Consider the following 16494-nt stretch of genomic DNA (forward strand, 5'->3'; position numbering starts at 1 on the left):
ATCAAAATCAAAATTTCATAGGAAAACACCGTTCATAATTTTCAAACGTTAGCGTAATAAAAAGATAGAAAAGATGGACATGTGAGTAACAATCTTTTCGACAGTATAATATAGATAAAATAGATGTCAAAAAATTAATTAAGATTAGATTGTGTCAAACAAAGTTAAGGTTTGAAAGAAGAGCGACAATTATCATCACGAAGGTATCGCGAGGCATTGAGGAGCATTGGATTAGTTTAGATCCAGAAAACAAGGGTGGGGTACAATGAATAAAGGGATCTAGTGTAGTTATAAGCAGAGAAATGATATTTGAACAACCATTTTTTGTCAACTTTTGTGACAACTTTCTCTCTCATATTAACATTGTCCTTTTATTTTTTCTCTCAATTACTTTGATTTTTGTGCCACTATCTAAACTATGTTGTATAATTTGGTTGCATAAGAGGTTGTCACAATAAAAGGTTGTTCAAATAAAAGAACAAACAATTAACATACTAACCTTTCTTGTTAAGAAAACAAATCTCCTTTACAAATCTCATACGATATCAATCCATATCTATTTTGAATTTGTTGATGAAAATAGTGAAAGCAGTGAAAACAGCGAAGATGAAGAAGATAATGGATTGGTTCCTGCGGCAAAGTCATGTGTTGAGGGATTGGAGGAAGTTGAAAAGGAGAGAAAATGTGCTATTTGTTTTGAAGATTTTAAAGTTTGTCTTAGTATGCCATGTTTGCACACATTTCATTCAAAACCCTCTATGTAAGTTTAAGTTGTCAACTAGAACAAGTGAATGAAGGGTACCTTTCGCTAGGTTAAAATATGGTTTTAGTCCCTGCAATATGCCTCGTTTTGGTTTTAGTCCCTATAAAAAAAAAATTGTTTTTGATCCCTGCAAAATTTTTTATTTTTGAAAATTGTCCAGGGACTATTTCCAAAAATAAAAAATTTTGCAGGGACCTTTTTTAAAAACAAAATATTTTGCATGGACCAAAAACTACAAAATTGGTTCAATTATAATGTGTCACGTATGCAAATCATCACAAAAAGTGGTGTCAGGGACTATTTTCAAAAACAAAAAATTTTGCAAGGACCAAAAACTATTTTTTTTTTTACAGGGACTAAAACCAAAACGAGGCATATTTGCAGAGACTAAAACCATATTTTAGCCCCTTTTGTTATTACTAGGCTTTGTTTTTTTGAACAAGATTACTAGGATTTGAGAATGAATTATCATATGTGCTTATCTTTATATTTGAATTGTCATTCGTTACTGTCTATTAGGATTTGGATATAAAACAGATTTGGTGTATTGAAATTTTATTTTATTTTATTTTTGGTGATGTGTTGAATTTTTTTTATAATATATAAAAAAGCTAGTTTCTTTTGTATATGAATACTTTTTGTATTGGCAATATCATTTTTTTTGTAATCAAACTTTATATTGATTTTGAAAGTTTTTACAAATTGGCGAATGGCCATATTGTTTAAGCCACGTGAATTTTTTCAACAATTTAATGACATATATATAAGTATGTAGTGAATTAGTGATAGGGATGAAACGTTACATTTGCGATGTATCCATGTTTTACGGTTCATTGCTTTCCACACAGTGTATGTCTCAAAGATCCACTATCATATCACCTTGTATGTCTTTGATGTCCTTAGAGTGCTCCTCTATTTTCTCCTTAAACAAAGCTAAGAAATAACAACCATTGGCTTTCACAAAAACATTTTTTTGACAATTATTCAATACCTAAACAAAAGTTACAAGGAAAAAGGAAAATGTTGTCCTTAGTGATTGAAACTTCAAAGAAAATGAAGAAGAAAAGAAACAAGATAATCTAGACAAAGAAATAAAAGAAAGAGAGGTTGATTTTGGATTGTCAATATGGCAGAAGAACCCTCTCAATGTCGTGAAAAGTTGACTAATCTCACTGTTGAAGTAGGAAAAAACTTTTTTCTATTTATGGTTATGGTGATTATGTGCAATGGTTTGCATTTTCTGACAAAGCCTTATTCACATCCTCGAATCACTTCTGACATACTTGTAAGTTTCTATATCTTAAATCGATTTTCATTATATGATTGTTTATGCTGCATATAATTGTTTCGAGTTTGAGATCTCAACATAGTCGAGACGAGATCTCTTTGTCCGATAATGATGTCTCTGCATGACTAATCTTCTCTATAAAGCTTACTTTATTAGACAAAAATGTAGGATTTGAAAATGAATTTTTTCTTATAATGATTATGATTTTTTTTTTCTCTCTTGTATATGAATGCAGGTAGGAATAGTTGTTGGAAACATAGGAATTGTACGCAATCTATTTGAGAAATTCAACAGGACATTTGGATTTATAATTGATTTTGGTATGATGTGTTACATGTTTGCATTAGGGATAGAAATGGACCCTTATATACTATTAAAAAAACCACCAAGACATGTTAGAGTTGCTTATCCAGGAATTTGCATAACAATCTTACTAGGAATTATTTTCTCCCCTTTTGTAACTTACTTCCCAAACAGAGATAAAATATTAGAATTCACAACAGCTCTTTCCCTTCTACTAGCTAGTACAGGTTCGCCTGTGTTGACGCGTTTACTAACACAGCTCAAAATCGGAAAGTCAGATATCGGGAAGCTTGCAATCGCGACGGCAATGTACTCGGATTTTTTTTGCTACTTTTTACTTTCCATTTGTTACATACTCGTTCCACTACCCGAAACTTGCGATGATTTGGCCTTGGATGTTGAGACTGAAAAAAAGATCAGAATGGGTTTTGGAGTTTTGGGTGAAGTACTATTCACACTATTATTTTCGCCGTTTTTTATGAGTTGGGTTGATAATGAAAATCCAGAAGGCAGACATATGAAAGGTCCACATTTGATACTTTCACTTGCATTTGTGGTGTTAATGTGTGCCTCTTCATCATTAAATGGTTTTAGTCCACTTTTAAGTGCATTTTTGGTAGGTGTTAGTTTTCCTAGGGAAGGTAGGGTTTCAAAATGGGTTATCACCAAAATCAACTATTTGTTGAATACAATTTTTTTTCCAATTTTTTTCTTGTGGGTTGGGTTTGAAGCTGATTTGAGGCACTTTGAGGCAGGTAATATTAACACATGGACACAGATACTTATGCTTATAATTTTATCAATAATTGGAAAAGTCGGTGGTGCACTTGTTTCTGGTGCCACAGAGGGATTTCGTTGGCCTGAAGCAACTGCTATAGGATTGCTTCTTACTACAAAGGGTCATTTGCATATCTACTTGGCTATCAAAGTGGTAAATCCTTATGCCTAGATTCCATATTTTTTACTATTTTCATCTTGAAAAGATATATCATTTTCAGAATGAAAAAATAGGCATTGATTGTTGTTGTGTATAACACAAGTCACTGAAATCATGTTTTGCATATAAGTTACTTCAGTATCATATAGGCTCATTCATATCTTGTTCTTGTACTATATTAACAGATGGGTTGTGGTAGAGCAACAAGTAAGTCGACGGTCATTGGGATGATATTGGCAATCTTTTTCACTGTTTTGTACATACCATCAGTCGTAGCGCAAATTATAAGACGTGCAAGGAAAAAGGTGCCTACGCATCGCTTAGCACTTCATTCACTCGATCCATCGAGCGAGCTAAGGATCCTCTTATGTGTTCATGGACCACACAATGTTCCCGCTTCCATAAACTTTATGGAGATTTCAAAAGGGGAAGCTGATCCTGGTATTCTAGTATATGTCACTGACATGATAGAACTAACAGACGAAATATCGGAAACTTTAGAGAGGGATGAAGGACTGCACACAGAAACTGTAGAAGACACGGAAGTAACAAATGCATTTCAAGCGCATGTTTTAGATAGTGGTGAAGGTATTACATTGAAAAGAACCATGGCACTATCAACAATTAATAACATGCCACAAGATATTTGTATTTTAGCAGAGGACTTGATGATTGCCCTTGTCATATTACCATTCCATAGGCGTCAACGCCAGGATGGAACAATGGATATTGGTAATCAAGGGTTCAGATATGTGAACAGAAAGGTAATGTCTTTAAAACTAGAGTTGTCATATTTTGACACAAATTTGACAAAATCGACAATAATTTGGATGGCTATCGGAATTCAAATTGATGGTTTGGTTAATTACATTAGATGGACGACTAATGAATATACCAAAGTATCATAACTCGGTAATCATTCACTGAACGTAATTAATCATGGTTTTCAGTGTATATTTGAACACATGGAAATCATATATATTTAATCGTAATTAGGAGGGTTAGTGAGTATCATTTATATTTAAACACCTGAAAATTGTGACTACTGATGTTCAAAATTGTGGTTAATTACGTTCAATAGATGGTTAATGAGTTGCGACACCTTGTCATGTTCATTAACAATCCACTACGTAATTAACCACATATTTGAAATGTTTTAAACATCCAAATTATTGTCAAAATTTGTGTCGACATATCATTATGTCAAAACTAAAAGTTATTATCTCCATTAGATACCAATGATAGTTAGACACTTATACATGTTTAATATGGCATCATTTTCAGTACATGTAGCAAACCCTACAGATAATATTGTTTTGAACAGGTACTAAGAAGTGCCGTATGTTCGGTTGGGATTCTAGTAGATAGAGGCTTTGGATCATTCGAAGAATTATCAAGAAGTCAAAAGACAGTAAATGTGGCAGTCATATTTATTGGTGGAAAAGATGATAGAGAAGCACTTGCCTATGCCAGCCGCGTCACTCAACATCCGGCAGTAAAGCTCACTGTAATAAGATTCCTAGTAGATACAAGTGCAGAGTCATCAAGATTAGTCGGATACAGAATCATCCTCCCTGACCAAGAGAAAGAGATGCAGTTAGACGATGAATGTTTTGCACAGTTCTATGAAAAGCATGTGGTAGGAGGCAAAATTGCATACATGGAGAAACATCTTGCAAGTGCTGCTGAGACATTCACTATTTTGAAATCATTTGAAGGGAAATACTCATTGGTTATTGTAGGAAAAGAAGGAGGAGTGAACTCTATATTAACAAAAGGTATGAATGATTGGCAACAGTGTCCGGAGCTTGGACCTATAGGGGATGTTCTTTCAGGACCAGATTTCTCTATGACTGTCTCAGTTTTGATAATCCAACAACATAGACTTAAAGGAGATATAGATGGATTAGATGAAGACTTTTCTATCATGTCATATAACAAGTTTTAGATGGTTAGATGGTAGCCATAAGAAAAAAATAGAAAAATTGATATAGGTAGTGTAGAAGTAGAAACAACTGTATGTAGCAAACAAGGAAATAGAAAACTGGTTAGTCAATTCTTTATACAGGTAATGATTCTGAAAAATGCAAATGATGTGTAATTAGTAATAGATAATCCACTCAACCATTCATTAAAATGATGCCAGTTAATATAAGAAATCTTCAAAATATATAAAAAGTGTTTGGATGCGGGAGTGTTTCGTTGTAATGTAATTTTAAATTCCTCTGTTAAACTTTATTGTTTGAAAAATATATTTGGAGAATTTTCAAAATGAAGAAATTTATAATGTATTTTGTCAAAGTTAAATAAAGAATTTCAAATACCACCAAAAAACTAAGAATTTTAAATTTCTTCTTTGCTCAATACATTGGTAATCTTAAACTGACGCTTATAATTCTTTCGATTTTGCAAACCAGTCCCTATTTTAGGATTTGCAAACCAGCCCCACCAAAAAAGAAATGATAGTGAGATAAATAAAATTTAAATCGAGATTAAAGCAATAGGTCGTAAGTAATGTGTGGAAAAGAATATATATGGAAAATTAACAGAATTAAGTTGTTGACAACATATTTACATTTTACTCTTGAGATTTTCAATATCAAACCTTGTCTTTTCAACAACTTTCCATCTCCACAGAGCATCTAACAGATGAATTTCCAATGACACATCTCTCGGTAATATCTCTCCTATATATAACTCGATATTTCCTTATTTTTTTGAAGCACCTGCATTGCTATTCTACTGTCACAATACTCAAACTACATTAGTTTGCAAGTAAATGTTACCTTCACAAGTAATATTTTTCAACATAGAAGTAATGAGTGAAAAAAAAATAAAGAAGTAATGAGTGAAAAATATATATAGAAGTAATGAAAAATTCACCGTGAAGTTCACATAAAAATGGGAATGTACATGGCAAACAGAAATTACCATACATGTCCACAAATTAAATATCAATTGTTTGAAGAGGCTATATTGTAAAATGGTAGACAGACTTGTATAGGTTTAAAATGGCGGCAATTTTTAGTACATTTAGCTCATAATTAATTTCCTCATCGTTACCAACAATAGTTAGACAGACTTATATAGGTCTAATATGCCAGCATTTTTAACACATGCAGAGGTCTTGGATCATTTGACTGTTTATCAAGATGTCGAGCAACATGATTTAGCAGTCATATTCTTGGTGGGACAGATAACAAAGAAGCACTTGCCTGTGCAGCTTTGCTAGCCATCTTGCATGACATCTAGCAGTAAAGCTCACTATAATAAGATTCTGAGTTGATAGAAGTGCAAAATTCTAGATTAGTTGGATACAGCCTGCTAAATTTATGTCCTTCATACAGCATCATCCTCCCAGATCAAGAGAAAGAGGTGCAGTTCTCCAATTGAAGGCATAGGTCATTGTAGGAAGAGAAGGAGGGTGAACTCTATTTTAACAAGAGTCTCTCTATGACTGTCTCAGTTTTGACCATACAGAAACAGACATTAAGGAAAAATACACGAAATAGATTAAAAAAAAAAAAAAATAGAAAGATGGATATGTAGTGTTGATGTAGACACAATTGTATGTAGCAACAAAGAAATGGAAAACTCCTGAGTCAGTTTTGTAGGCAGGGATTCATAAGAGCGTAAATGATGCACAATTAGTGCTATATAATATATAAGAAATCCTCAATATATACAAAAACTAACTTCTGAACTATTTAATTCAAGGAATAGAAAAAATATGGTTAGAGTCATAAATCTGATCCATTCATGCAAAACTTATTCAAGTTCAGAGACATCAAACTAAAATGAAAAATCTGCAAGACACAGATCAAAGTTTTACAGAATAACAGCATAGAAGCCACCTAGTTTACTAATTCATAAAATTCCAACTACATTGTAATGCAATCAAACGAACAGTCTAGTCGTCGTCTTCTTCAAAATCTGATAACTCTGCATCCTCATCATCAGACTCATTGTCACTCTCGGATTCACTGACTACATATTTCATTTGAGTACGATTGGCCCTCTGAGGTCTAGCCCTTGCTGGCTGAGGTGCAATCTCAACCACCTCATCCTCTGCAGTAGGAGAGTTAGAAGTAGAGCCCTCGGACAAATCTGCAATTGGACTTATATCCATGTTAGCAGTTTTGCCCAATATAGAACCACTCTTCTTGTTAAATGGTGACTCCCTCATTTTTCTCACTTTCTTCTCTGGTGATGTACCTATACTTTCAGCTGGCTGCAACATATCAGTTAACAATTTTTGACCCAATGTTGATTTGCTGCCTACATTTCTTTTCTTGGGAGCTGCAGCTGCTTTTGCAGGTGGCTTGGCATTTTGAACAGCCTTTCTCCCTCCCTTCTTAGCCGGGGCAGCCTTCTCTTGAACTTCAAACTCATCATCCTCAGCAGCAGCCTTCTTGGCATTTTGAGCAGCAGGCTTTCTCCCACCCTTCTTAGCTGGAGCAGCGTTTTCTTGAACTTCGAAGTCGTCATCGTCATCTTCAACATCATTAACTTCGTTATCACTGTCTGATTCCAACACTATGGTATTTGACTTCTTTTTAGCACCACCCCTTTTGTTAATCTGTTTCTTCCCAGCAGGCGGCACAGGGGGTTCTTCTTCCATGGCTGTGGAAGAAAACACTACATCAATAATAGGTGTAACCATATGGACTTTATATGTACAAGGGTCGGAAATTAATTGATGATTCAGAACACATTTAACTAATTCATCCCAAAAAAATAAAATTTACCTTGTGACTTGTAATCATATGTACTTTATATTTACAAGCGTCGAAAATTAATTGATGATTCAGAACACATTTAACTAATTCATCCCAAAAAAATAAAATTTACCTTGTGACTTTTCACCAGATGATTCTAAGTTATACACAGCTAGGCGTTCTTGAAGAGAGAGAATTTCGTCATCAGCTTCCTGATGATATATATAGCACAAGTGTAAGTGCTCAACATGATTGGAAGAAAAACATTCAATACAGGAAATTGTCAATTGACATACCGTCTGAGCATTCTTCTTAGAACCTGCTCGTCCTTTTGGTTTTGCAACTTCAACTGGTTTTACAACTTCAACAGCATTCTCTGATGATGCGAATTGGGACAGTTCATACTCGAATGGATGTCAAAATTCAAAAGATTACACATAATATTAATATTAATTAAATTATAAAACTCAGGTTTACCAATTTCCATTGAAGAATTGTCATTCTCTGGTTCAACATTTGCTTTCTTAGTATTCTTTCGCGGCTGTGGTGGCTTTTTTGCAGGTTTTGTAGCCAAACGATTCTTTTTATTTGACATGGTTGATCGCTTTTGACCCTCTTCTGCCTCTATTCTATCAAGCTCCTGAAACACAAGTAAAATATATATATGAATAAAAGAAAGTAATAATACTGACATTCATTATTTTAAATACAACTAAGCAAAATAAGTAATTGTCTCTTACATCAAGTTTCTTTTCAAGCTCGTCTAGATCCTTCAACCACAGTGACTTTGATGGGGTTCCCATCAAAATCTCAAACTCGTTTTCCTTGTCGGCCTTTTCATCTAGCAGCTTCTGAACACTTTCAAGGGTCAAAGTACCAATAGACAAGGATAAAAGATACTCGTAGTCACCCCATGTTGCTCCTTCAACATTGACAGACTTAGATGCAGTTTCCCGCTCACTATCTTCCTGATCTTCTGAATTTTCATCATTAGCCCCTGCAACTTGTGGTTCTGCAGATTTACCTTTCTTCGGGATGGGAGTAAAACCTTTCTGCTTCAGCTCAATCAACAGTTCAGTTCTTTTCCGGTTGCTTACAATAATTTCACCACTCACAACCCCTAATATGAACCTAACTTTGTTGTCTAAAATCAACAGAAGTCGTTCAAGGTTGGCCAATATATATTTCTGCATAATTGCACAACTTTAATTTCAGATCATATATTAATATGCACAGGATATAGAGAAAAAACCACATCATTCCACAATAATTCACCTTTCTCTTCTCATAATACTCCAGCCGAAGTGGATAGAACTCTTCAAGAACTGCATTAGAAATGACACAACAAGTGAGTGGCATGAAAATCATTACATAATATTATGATTCAATAATTATGCATAGTGAAGGGCATACTTTGTTCTGGGGTGTCAAATTTCTTTATTTTTCCCTCTGCGTCAAAAAGATGCATGTTGCTTGTGCTAATAGTGCTGGTCAATTTAAATTTCTTGAACAATCCTTCTTGCATTATTGCAGCTACTTTTTCTGCCTTCATCCTGACTTCAATGTCTACGATTGCATCATCCCCATTTTGCTTAAAATCCTGCAAAAAAGAAAATTTACATATGAATACAGCATAAATTATCCTATGGTGTGTTTGGTGAGAAAGGTATAGGTCGTATTACTTCAATGAGAGGATCCTTCACATTAGGCGCCCCTTCAGTTGTTAGTTCAAGGAACGTCTTATAATCTTGAGTCCACTTTCGAATAGGAAGCTCCGTGATTCTGAAAGTTATATCATCTATTTCCTCCACTGAGCCATTGACTATATAGCCTCCTTCCTTGGCGCTTTTCTCAATGGTTCCTCTGAATCCTTTGTACCATGGATCCATAGGCACCATTTCCTCGTCATTCAACAAACGTCGAACATTGGCAATAATTTCTCGGGGATTATAGTTAGGAATGAAAGAACTCCAACCTGTCCCAATTCCCTCACTACCATTGACAAGAACCAAAGGAATAATTGGTATGTACCTGCGTGGTGACAAGCAGAATTTGAATCAGCTCTATGTCGATGAGGTTCCTTAGTTGTTACATACAAATCACAATCAAAATAACCGTTGAAAAGGAAAGAGAAACAAAATACCAGTTTGGTTCAATGGATCTCCCATCCTCATTCAAGTACTCAAGAAGCTTATCATCATCAGCATGGAAGAGGCTACGGGTTACAGTATTTAGCTGAGTGTAGATGTATCTGGAACTTGCATGGTCTTTTCCACCCTGAAAAAGAAAATAATTCGGTAAGTACATGTTTAAGAAAGAAACATTATGAATACAACAAAAAAAACTATGCCGGTTCATCTCACCAAGTTACGGGTCCCAAATTGACCATTAGGTGTGAGAAGATTGATATTGTTGCTGCCCACAAAATCCTGTGCCATTCCAATAATTGTGCTGGCAAGACTTTGTTCACCATGGTGATAAGCAGAATGCTCAGACACATAACCAATAAATTGGCCAACTTTTACTTCTTTGGACAAATTTTTCTTAAATGAGCAGAAAAGAATCTTCCTTTGACCAGGTTTAAGCCCATCAACCATAGAGGGAATGGACCTTTGGAGATCTGCTCTTGAGAACAATATAAGCTCTTTGTCAACAAAATCCTTGTAGCTTATAAGTTTGGCTTCATGATCACGACAAGTACCGGGCTGTCACATCAGAGAATGGTAAACTGTATGTTAAATATACACCCTAGAAGAGTACGCTTATGTAAACAGATTCTCATATTTGTAAAAATCAAACCTCAAAACTACGCATCCAGTTCTTCCTATCTTCAGCTTTTTTCTTACTGAATGCCAGCTCAATTGCATTTCCATCGAGTTCATTTTCCCAAATGAAGTCTTTTCTGTGCTTATCAAGATCTTTAAAGTACTCTCTTCCTTCCTGGGGAGTACTTGTACCCAACCCCTATACAAACAACAAAAACAATTAGCAAACATTGAGAAGGAGAATTATAAGGGCAAAAAAGAAAATCTAAAAAGGATCAAATTGTTGATCTCCTACAACTCAAACTTGCAATTGTTTCATATGTCGCGGGTTGCTGCAGAGCAATGGCAGGAATAACAGAATTATTCATGAAACATATTCAATTAGTTTTATTTTTGAAAAGCAAAACTTAGTGATAAAAATTTAGCAAATTAAATGAGCAAAATGTACACAGATTATATGATGCATAACCGACATTACAACAACCTCCCCAACAAACAAGTCAACTTCACAACAACCAGCCTAACAAATCATAACGGAAGTCCAACTTTACAGCACCAACAAGCAAACCAATCTACTAATAGTGCAGGCAAAGGGTGATATGCAGAAAAAATACACCAATATATGGAAGCAGAGATATCCCTTCTGATGTAGAACACACTCTAAAAGAGGCTGGAAGCAAGCTTAAACAAAAACTGATGCCAGCCTTTTCGAGTCGCACCAACAGACTAAAATTTTCCCATCGATGTCAGGAAAACAGCCCCCGTATAGTGGTTTATGCTTTTATAAGTGTAAAAATATATGGAGGCTCTCCATGCTCACAACAGCTAACCTTATAGTACTTTATTGCCCAAGCATTCGCAGTGTTCCCCAATCTTTCTCTCCACGCATCATATTCTGGCATGGAATAAAATGACAATTTTGTCCCATTTTTATGAGAAGCCTGCATAGCAAAATAAATGTATCTCATCATAAAAAAGAGAGAAAGGGATAAATGAAGGATGAGAACAGAAAGGGATCTACTACTCAAGGGCATGTACAGCTCAGTGTTTTCATTATCAAATATACAACATACAGCATTAATAATACTAACCCTTATAATGGGAGTGGTAAACTCAACCATGAAAGATGGAACTTTAAGCAGTGATGGCCAGAATGAATGAATGAAGTTTATCAGTAGTCCTTTGATGTGAGAGCCATCATGATCCTAAATCACACATAAAGTTAGGCTATTATAACCTTGGGGGAATAAGAAAACCACACATAGAACATAATCATGCCTCATCATATCCAACTGTTACCGACAACACTAAAATACTATGAGTTTTTAATAGCTCTCACCTGATCAGCCATAATCATCAAATGACCATATCTCAAAGACTTCACATTTGTGTACTCTTTGTTTTGCTGCAGTCCAAGAATCTTCTTTATATTTTGAATTTCTTCGTTCTCCATTACCTGTTTATTGCTAGCGTCCCGCACATTGAGCAATTTGCCTCTCAATGGAAACACACCATAGTGGTCTCGACCCACAACAGAGAGCCCAGCCATCTTCATGGAAAAAAAAAATTGTCAAATTACATCAAGTAATTTTTTATTCTTTGTACAATAGTAGGAATTTGTGTTGGGCTTTAATTAAATGTAAAATGACTATATGCTTCTACATTTTCTTCGTGTACTAAAACGAAAAAATGGTCAGACCAAACTTTGAAAAATACTTTTACTATTTGTATTTGTTTATAGACAATAGATAACTTACAGCAAGAGCCTTGGCAGAATCTCCCTCTGTCAATATCAAAGTACACTTATCAGAGTTCTTTCCGCCAGCATCATTGGCATCCTCGAGCTTTACAATCCCACGAAGCCTCTGAGTCTTTGTTCCATCAGTTTTCTTCAAATCTTTACTTTGCTTAAAATCTGCCCATGATAGGAGGGTGTCCACTATTCCAGATTTTTCAACTGCAGAGATTTACAATACATGTGAGACACCATTTCCTGTTGATCAATCACAGTACAAAAACACAAATGAGGAGCTACTAACCATCCTTCAGCATCGATTCTGGAACATCACATTTCGAACCAAAACTAGCTGGTTTAGTTGTCAGTGTTTCCTTGGTTTGAGAATCAAAAGCAGGGTTGTCAATCAGAGCATTGACGAAAACCCACAAATGATTCTTCACAGTGTGAGCTTTCACATTGGCATCCTTCTTCTTCTTATTCACTTTGTTCATTATATAGGTAGTAATCTGATTGGTGATGTAATCAACATGAGTCCCACCCTTGATTGTAGCAATGGAGTTAACAAAGCTGACCTGGTGAAGAAAAAAATTAAGGTGTGTAAGACAAGAAATAAACATCAATGAACCTGCAAGTTACACAATACTTAAGAAGTTCACTAGTCACCTGTTGAAACTGCCCATCACTTAGACTCACGCAAATCTCCCACCTATCACCTACTTTGGTATGAGTCCTAAAAACAGAACCCAAGTCATGTCAGATAAAAACAAAGGAACACCAACCCAAACGCAGATTGAGTTCTCAACTACATATCTCTATAGCAACAAACCTTGGCAGGGGACTGGGTTTGGACTTCTCAGCACATTTCAGGAAGAGCTCAGCATAATCTTTGAAAGACTTAAAACGAATCACTGTGCCGTTGAGTTCAACCTTAACAGTCTTTCCAAGGCACCCTGCCATGTCCAGCACACGCTTTTTCATCAAAGCAACAACGTCCTCTTCAAGATAGGTCATTTTAAACTTCTCCAAGTCAGGCTTAAAGGTCACCTTGGTCCAGTTCTCATTAGCTTTACATTTGGTTATCACTGGATCAGACTTCTTCCCCATATTGTCTGTGAACACCTTCATAACACAAATTTAACCCAAACAGATTCATTAACTGTCCAAAAACTCATACATAGAAGGTGAACTTAGTATCAGATAATTAGGCTTTTTTATTAACAGACAAAGCAACAAGAAACCATTCATCAAATGAAAGAAAAACTAAAACAAACATCCGAATAATTCTGCAATGTTAGCACCAAATTGAGAGCACTAGCCGAAACAATGATAGCACCAAAAACCAACAATTCAAACAAATACTGCAACGATACTGGGTTGTTAACACAAAGATGATAGCAGAAATGTAAAATTGAAAATCAACCTAACAGTAATGGTCAAATATTCCAAACCTTAGTTCATTTCCTTCAAAATATAAACTGTAACAGGATTCTAAACCCACAATTAATATACCTAACTTTACACATAAAATGCAACGATTCTACATTGTATGCACTAAAATGGAGGCACCTTATTGAGCATATACCAAAATATTATCAGACCGACAAAAACTTGAGTTCATTAATCAAACACTACAATATCTAGCCTGATTTTAAAACAGCAAATTCAAATTCCGTTCATCGTCTAAAGTTAAAAACTTTAGCAAAATCCTATACCAACATATTCAATCCCAGCTCATTTCACCATACATCAAAAAGTAGAAACCCTACCAAAATCCTAAATCGACAAGTACATTTCCAGTTCATAACACCAAACATGAAATAGTAAATACCCTAGCAGAGTCTTGAATCAGGAAGTTCAATTTAGTTCAAAGCACCAAACATTTATTAAAAAGTAAAAACCCTAGCAAAATCCTAGGTCAACAAATTCAATTACATATCATTATAACATCAAACCCTAGCAAAATCATAAATCCAAAAATACCTTTGTAAATCCACAAACACTAAAAACAGTAGCAGAAGCCTAAATCAACAAATTCAAAATCAATTTCAATTCACACCACCAAAAATTAAAATTCCAAAAAAAATTAAAAAAACAAACAATTACAAATTAAACTCAAGAAAACAATTCAAATGCAAATCCACCTCTAGAGTCAACAACAAAATCAAAATCATTTTCAGTTCATACACCAAACACTAAAAACCCTAACAAAATCATCATAAATCCACAAATTCAAGTTTAATTCACAGTACCAAACACTAAAAACCTTAACAGAACCCTAAATCAACAAATTCAAAATCAATTTCAGTTCACAGCATCAAAACTAAAAACCCTAACAACATTCTAAACCAAAAAATTCAACGAAATTCAAATAACAAAAAAACTCAATAAAACAAAATTACCGAACAATTAACAAATCAAAAATCAAATCCACCACTAAAATCAACAACAAAATCTTGAACAACAAAAAAATCAAACAAGAAACGAATCACTACCTGCTTATACTTCTTCAACCTCCGTCCATCAGCAGTTTCAATAACAAACTCAGTCGAGAAAATATTCGTGAGCTTAGCACCATAACCGTTTCTTCCACCAGTAGTTTTCTTCACATTATCGTCATAATTACTACTCGTAAGAAGATGACCAAAAATCAACTCCGGAACATAAACCTTCTCTTCTTGATGAATCTCAACCGGAACACCGTCACCGTTATTGTAAACAGAAACCGTATTCGCCTCAGGATCGATCGTTACTTTCAACGAATCCATGGATGGATCTCGCTGTTTGTTATCAGCAGCATTGACGAGAATCTCGTCGAAGATCTTGTAGAGACCGGGAACGTAGGAGATTGAACGGTTAACCATTTCTTCGTTTTCGTAAACCCATAGATTTTGAGTGTGTTTTTCAATTGAACCGACGTAGGTATCGGGACGGAGGAGAATGTGTTCGAGCTGTGTTTTCTTTTGGTACATTTCTTCAATTGTTTTCGAAGGAATGTTTGCGGTGGTGGACGGTTGGAGAGGACGTTTTTCCATGGTGGTGAAGTGGTGGTTGACACGGAGGTAGTGTCGTCGGAGAAGAAGTGTTTAGAGAGAGAAAGTTTCTAGAGAGAGAGAGTTGAAATGAGAAATGAGTTTGTTGGAATGAAAATGAAAGAAAGGGTTTGATTTATTGAAAATGGAAGAAAGAATCTAACGGTTGTTTTTTTTTTGGGGTTTGAAATTTGAATCGAGGGTTTGAAGCGGGAGAATCAAACTTGAACGAGATTTGTTTCGATTCGGGTTTGGGTGATTCGTTAGATTGTAACGTTCGTTTGTGTAATTGTGTGAGTGAATTTACCGGGTTTGGATCGGGTCTTGTAGTTATAGATGTGGGTGGGTTGAAAAAAGAAGATACTGGAAGAAGTGTGTAAGGTTTATGGAAATTGATTTTGAACCGGTGTGTTGGTTTTGCAGCTGTGAAAATTAGTTTTGATTTATTTTTGGAATTTCATAGATTTTCATCAATAGAGTATCTTCTTCCTCTACAAAAATCACTAGAGTATCTTTTGAAGTATGTTAGGTGATGAATTAGAATATTTTTTACAATTAGGATTAAAATTTTGGTTGGGAGCAATTTTCTTTTTTAACAAAACTAGTTACAAATTCTCTAAGAGATGTTCAAATTTCGGAACATTGTTATTCTTCGTAAATTTGATATTGGCATTAAAGTTCACATAAGTAGACACCATTGTGATGATTTCAGTGTTAAGAGAAATACCTCAAATTCAAGTCATTGTAAAGAGTCAAACTTAAAAAATTCTACTTTGATTTTCAAACCGTAAGCAAACAAAGTGAAAGTACACAGCACATTACAGAAATTCAAAGTGACTCTAAACAGGGCCGTCCCTAAGAATTCAGAATGAAAAGAGGTCAGTGATAAAATCTAAACGTATTTTTTTTAAAAGAGCAATATTCTATTTATATTTTTTAAAAGATAAATATAA

At 34.8% G+C, this 16494-nt stretch overlaps 2 protein-coding genes across 2 annotated transcripts; one reads left to right on the forward strand and one right to left on the reverse strand.

Annotated features, from left to right (window-relative positions):
• The first annotated feature begins 1889 nt into the window (after positions 1–1889).
• Positions 1890–5239, forward strand: LOC11405224 (cation/H(+) antiporter 28). Its single transcript, XM_003599222.1, has 4 exons — positions 1890–2048; positions 2287–3285; positions 3477–4055; positions 4616–5239. The coding sequence occupies exons 1-4, from the start codon at positions 1890–1892 to the stop codon at positions 5237–5239; spliced, it is 2361 nt and encodes a 786-aa protein (XP_003599270.1).
• A 1733-nt stretch (positions 5240–6972) lies between these two features.
• Positions 6973–15660, reverse strand: LOC11405225 (DNA topoisomerase 2). The gene is made up of 19 exons (XM_003599223.4): positions 15005–15660; positions 13339–13631; positions 13176–13242; positions 12814–13084; positions 12532–12731; positions 12114–12323; positions 11866–11979; positions 11605–11715; positions 10809–10973; positions 10373–10714; positions 10153–10286; positions 9692–10040; positions 9423–9609; positions 9285–9334; positions 8750–9196; positions 8487–8649; positions 8306–8385; positions 8143–8221; positions 6973–7914 (listed from the first exon to the last, which is right to left on the reverse strand). The coding sequence occupies exons 1-19, from the start codon at positions 15542–15544 to the stop codon at positions 7202–7204; spliced, it is 4515 nt and encodes a 1504-aa protein (XP_003599271.2). The 5' UTR covers positions 15545–15660; the 3' UTR covers positions 6973–7201.
• Positions 15661–16494: the final 834 nt, after the last annotated feature.

This window comes from Medicago truncatula, chromosome 3 (genome assembly GCF_003473485.1).
Source record: "Medicago truncatula cultivar Jemalong A17 chromosome 3, MtrunA17r5.0-ANR, whole genome shotgun sequence".
NCBI classification, from domain to species: domain Eukaryota; kingdom Viridiplantae; phylum Streptophyta; class Magnoliopsida; order Fabales; family Fabaceae; genus Medicago; species Medicago truncatula.

What these genes read in the sequence shown, in the direction of transcription:
- LOC11405224 (XM_003599222.1), top strand. Translation starts at nt 1,890, where the DNA reads ATGGCAGAAGAACCCTCTCAATGTCGTGAAAAGTTGACTAATCTCACT. An exon ending in GAATCACTTCTGACATACTT is followed by an intron (nt 2,049 to 2,286) that starts GTAAGTTTCTAT and finishes ATATGAATGCAG; the next exon opens with GTAGGAATAGTTGTTGGAAA. An exon ending in TCTACTTGGCTATCAAAGTG is followed by an intron (nt 3,286 to 3,476) that starts GTAAATCCTTAT and finishes CTATATTAACAG; the next exon opens with ATGGGTTGTGGTAGAGCAAC.
- LOC11405225 (XM_003599223.4), bottom strand. Translation starts at nt 15,544, where the DNA reads ATGGAAAAACGTCCTCTCCAACCGTCCACCACCGCAAACATTCCTTCG. An exon ending in GGGCAATAAAGTACTATAAG is followed by an intron (nt 10,974 to 11,604) that starts GTTAGCTGTTGT and finishes TTGTTTGTATAG; the next exon opens with GGGTTGGGTACAAGTACTCC. An exon ending in ATCTGGTGAAAAGTCACAAG is followed by an intron (nt 7,915 to 8,142) that starts GTAAATTTTATT and finishes TTTCTTCCACAG; the next exon opens with CCATGGAAGAAGAACCCCCT.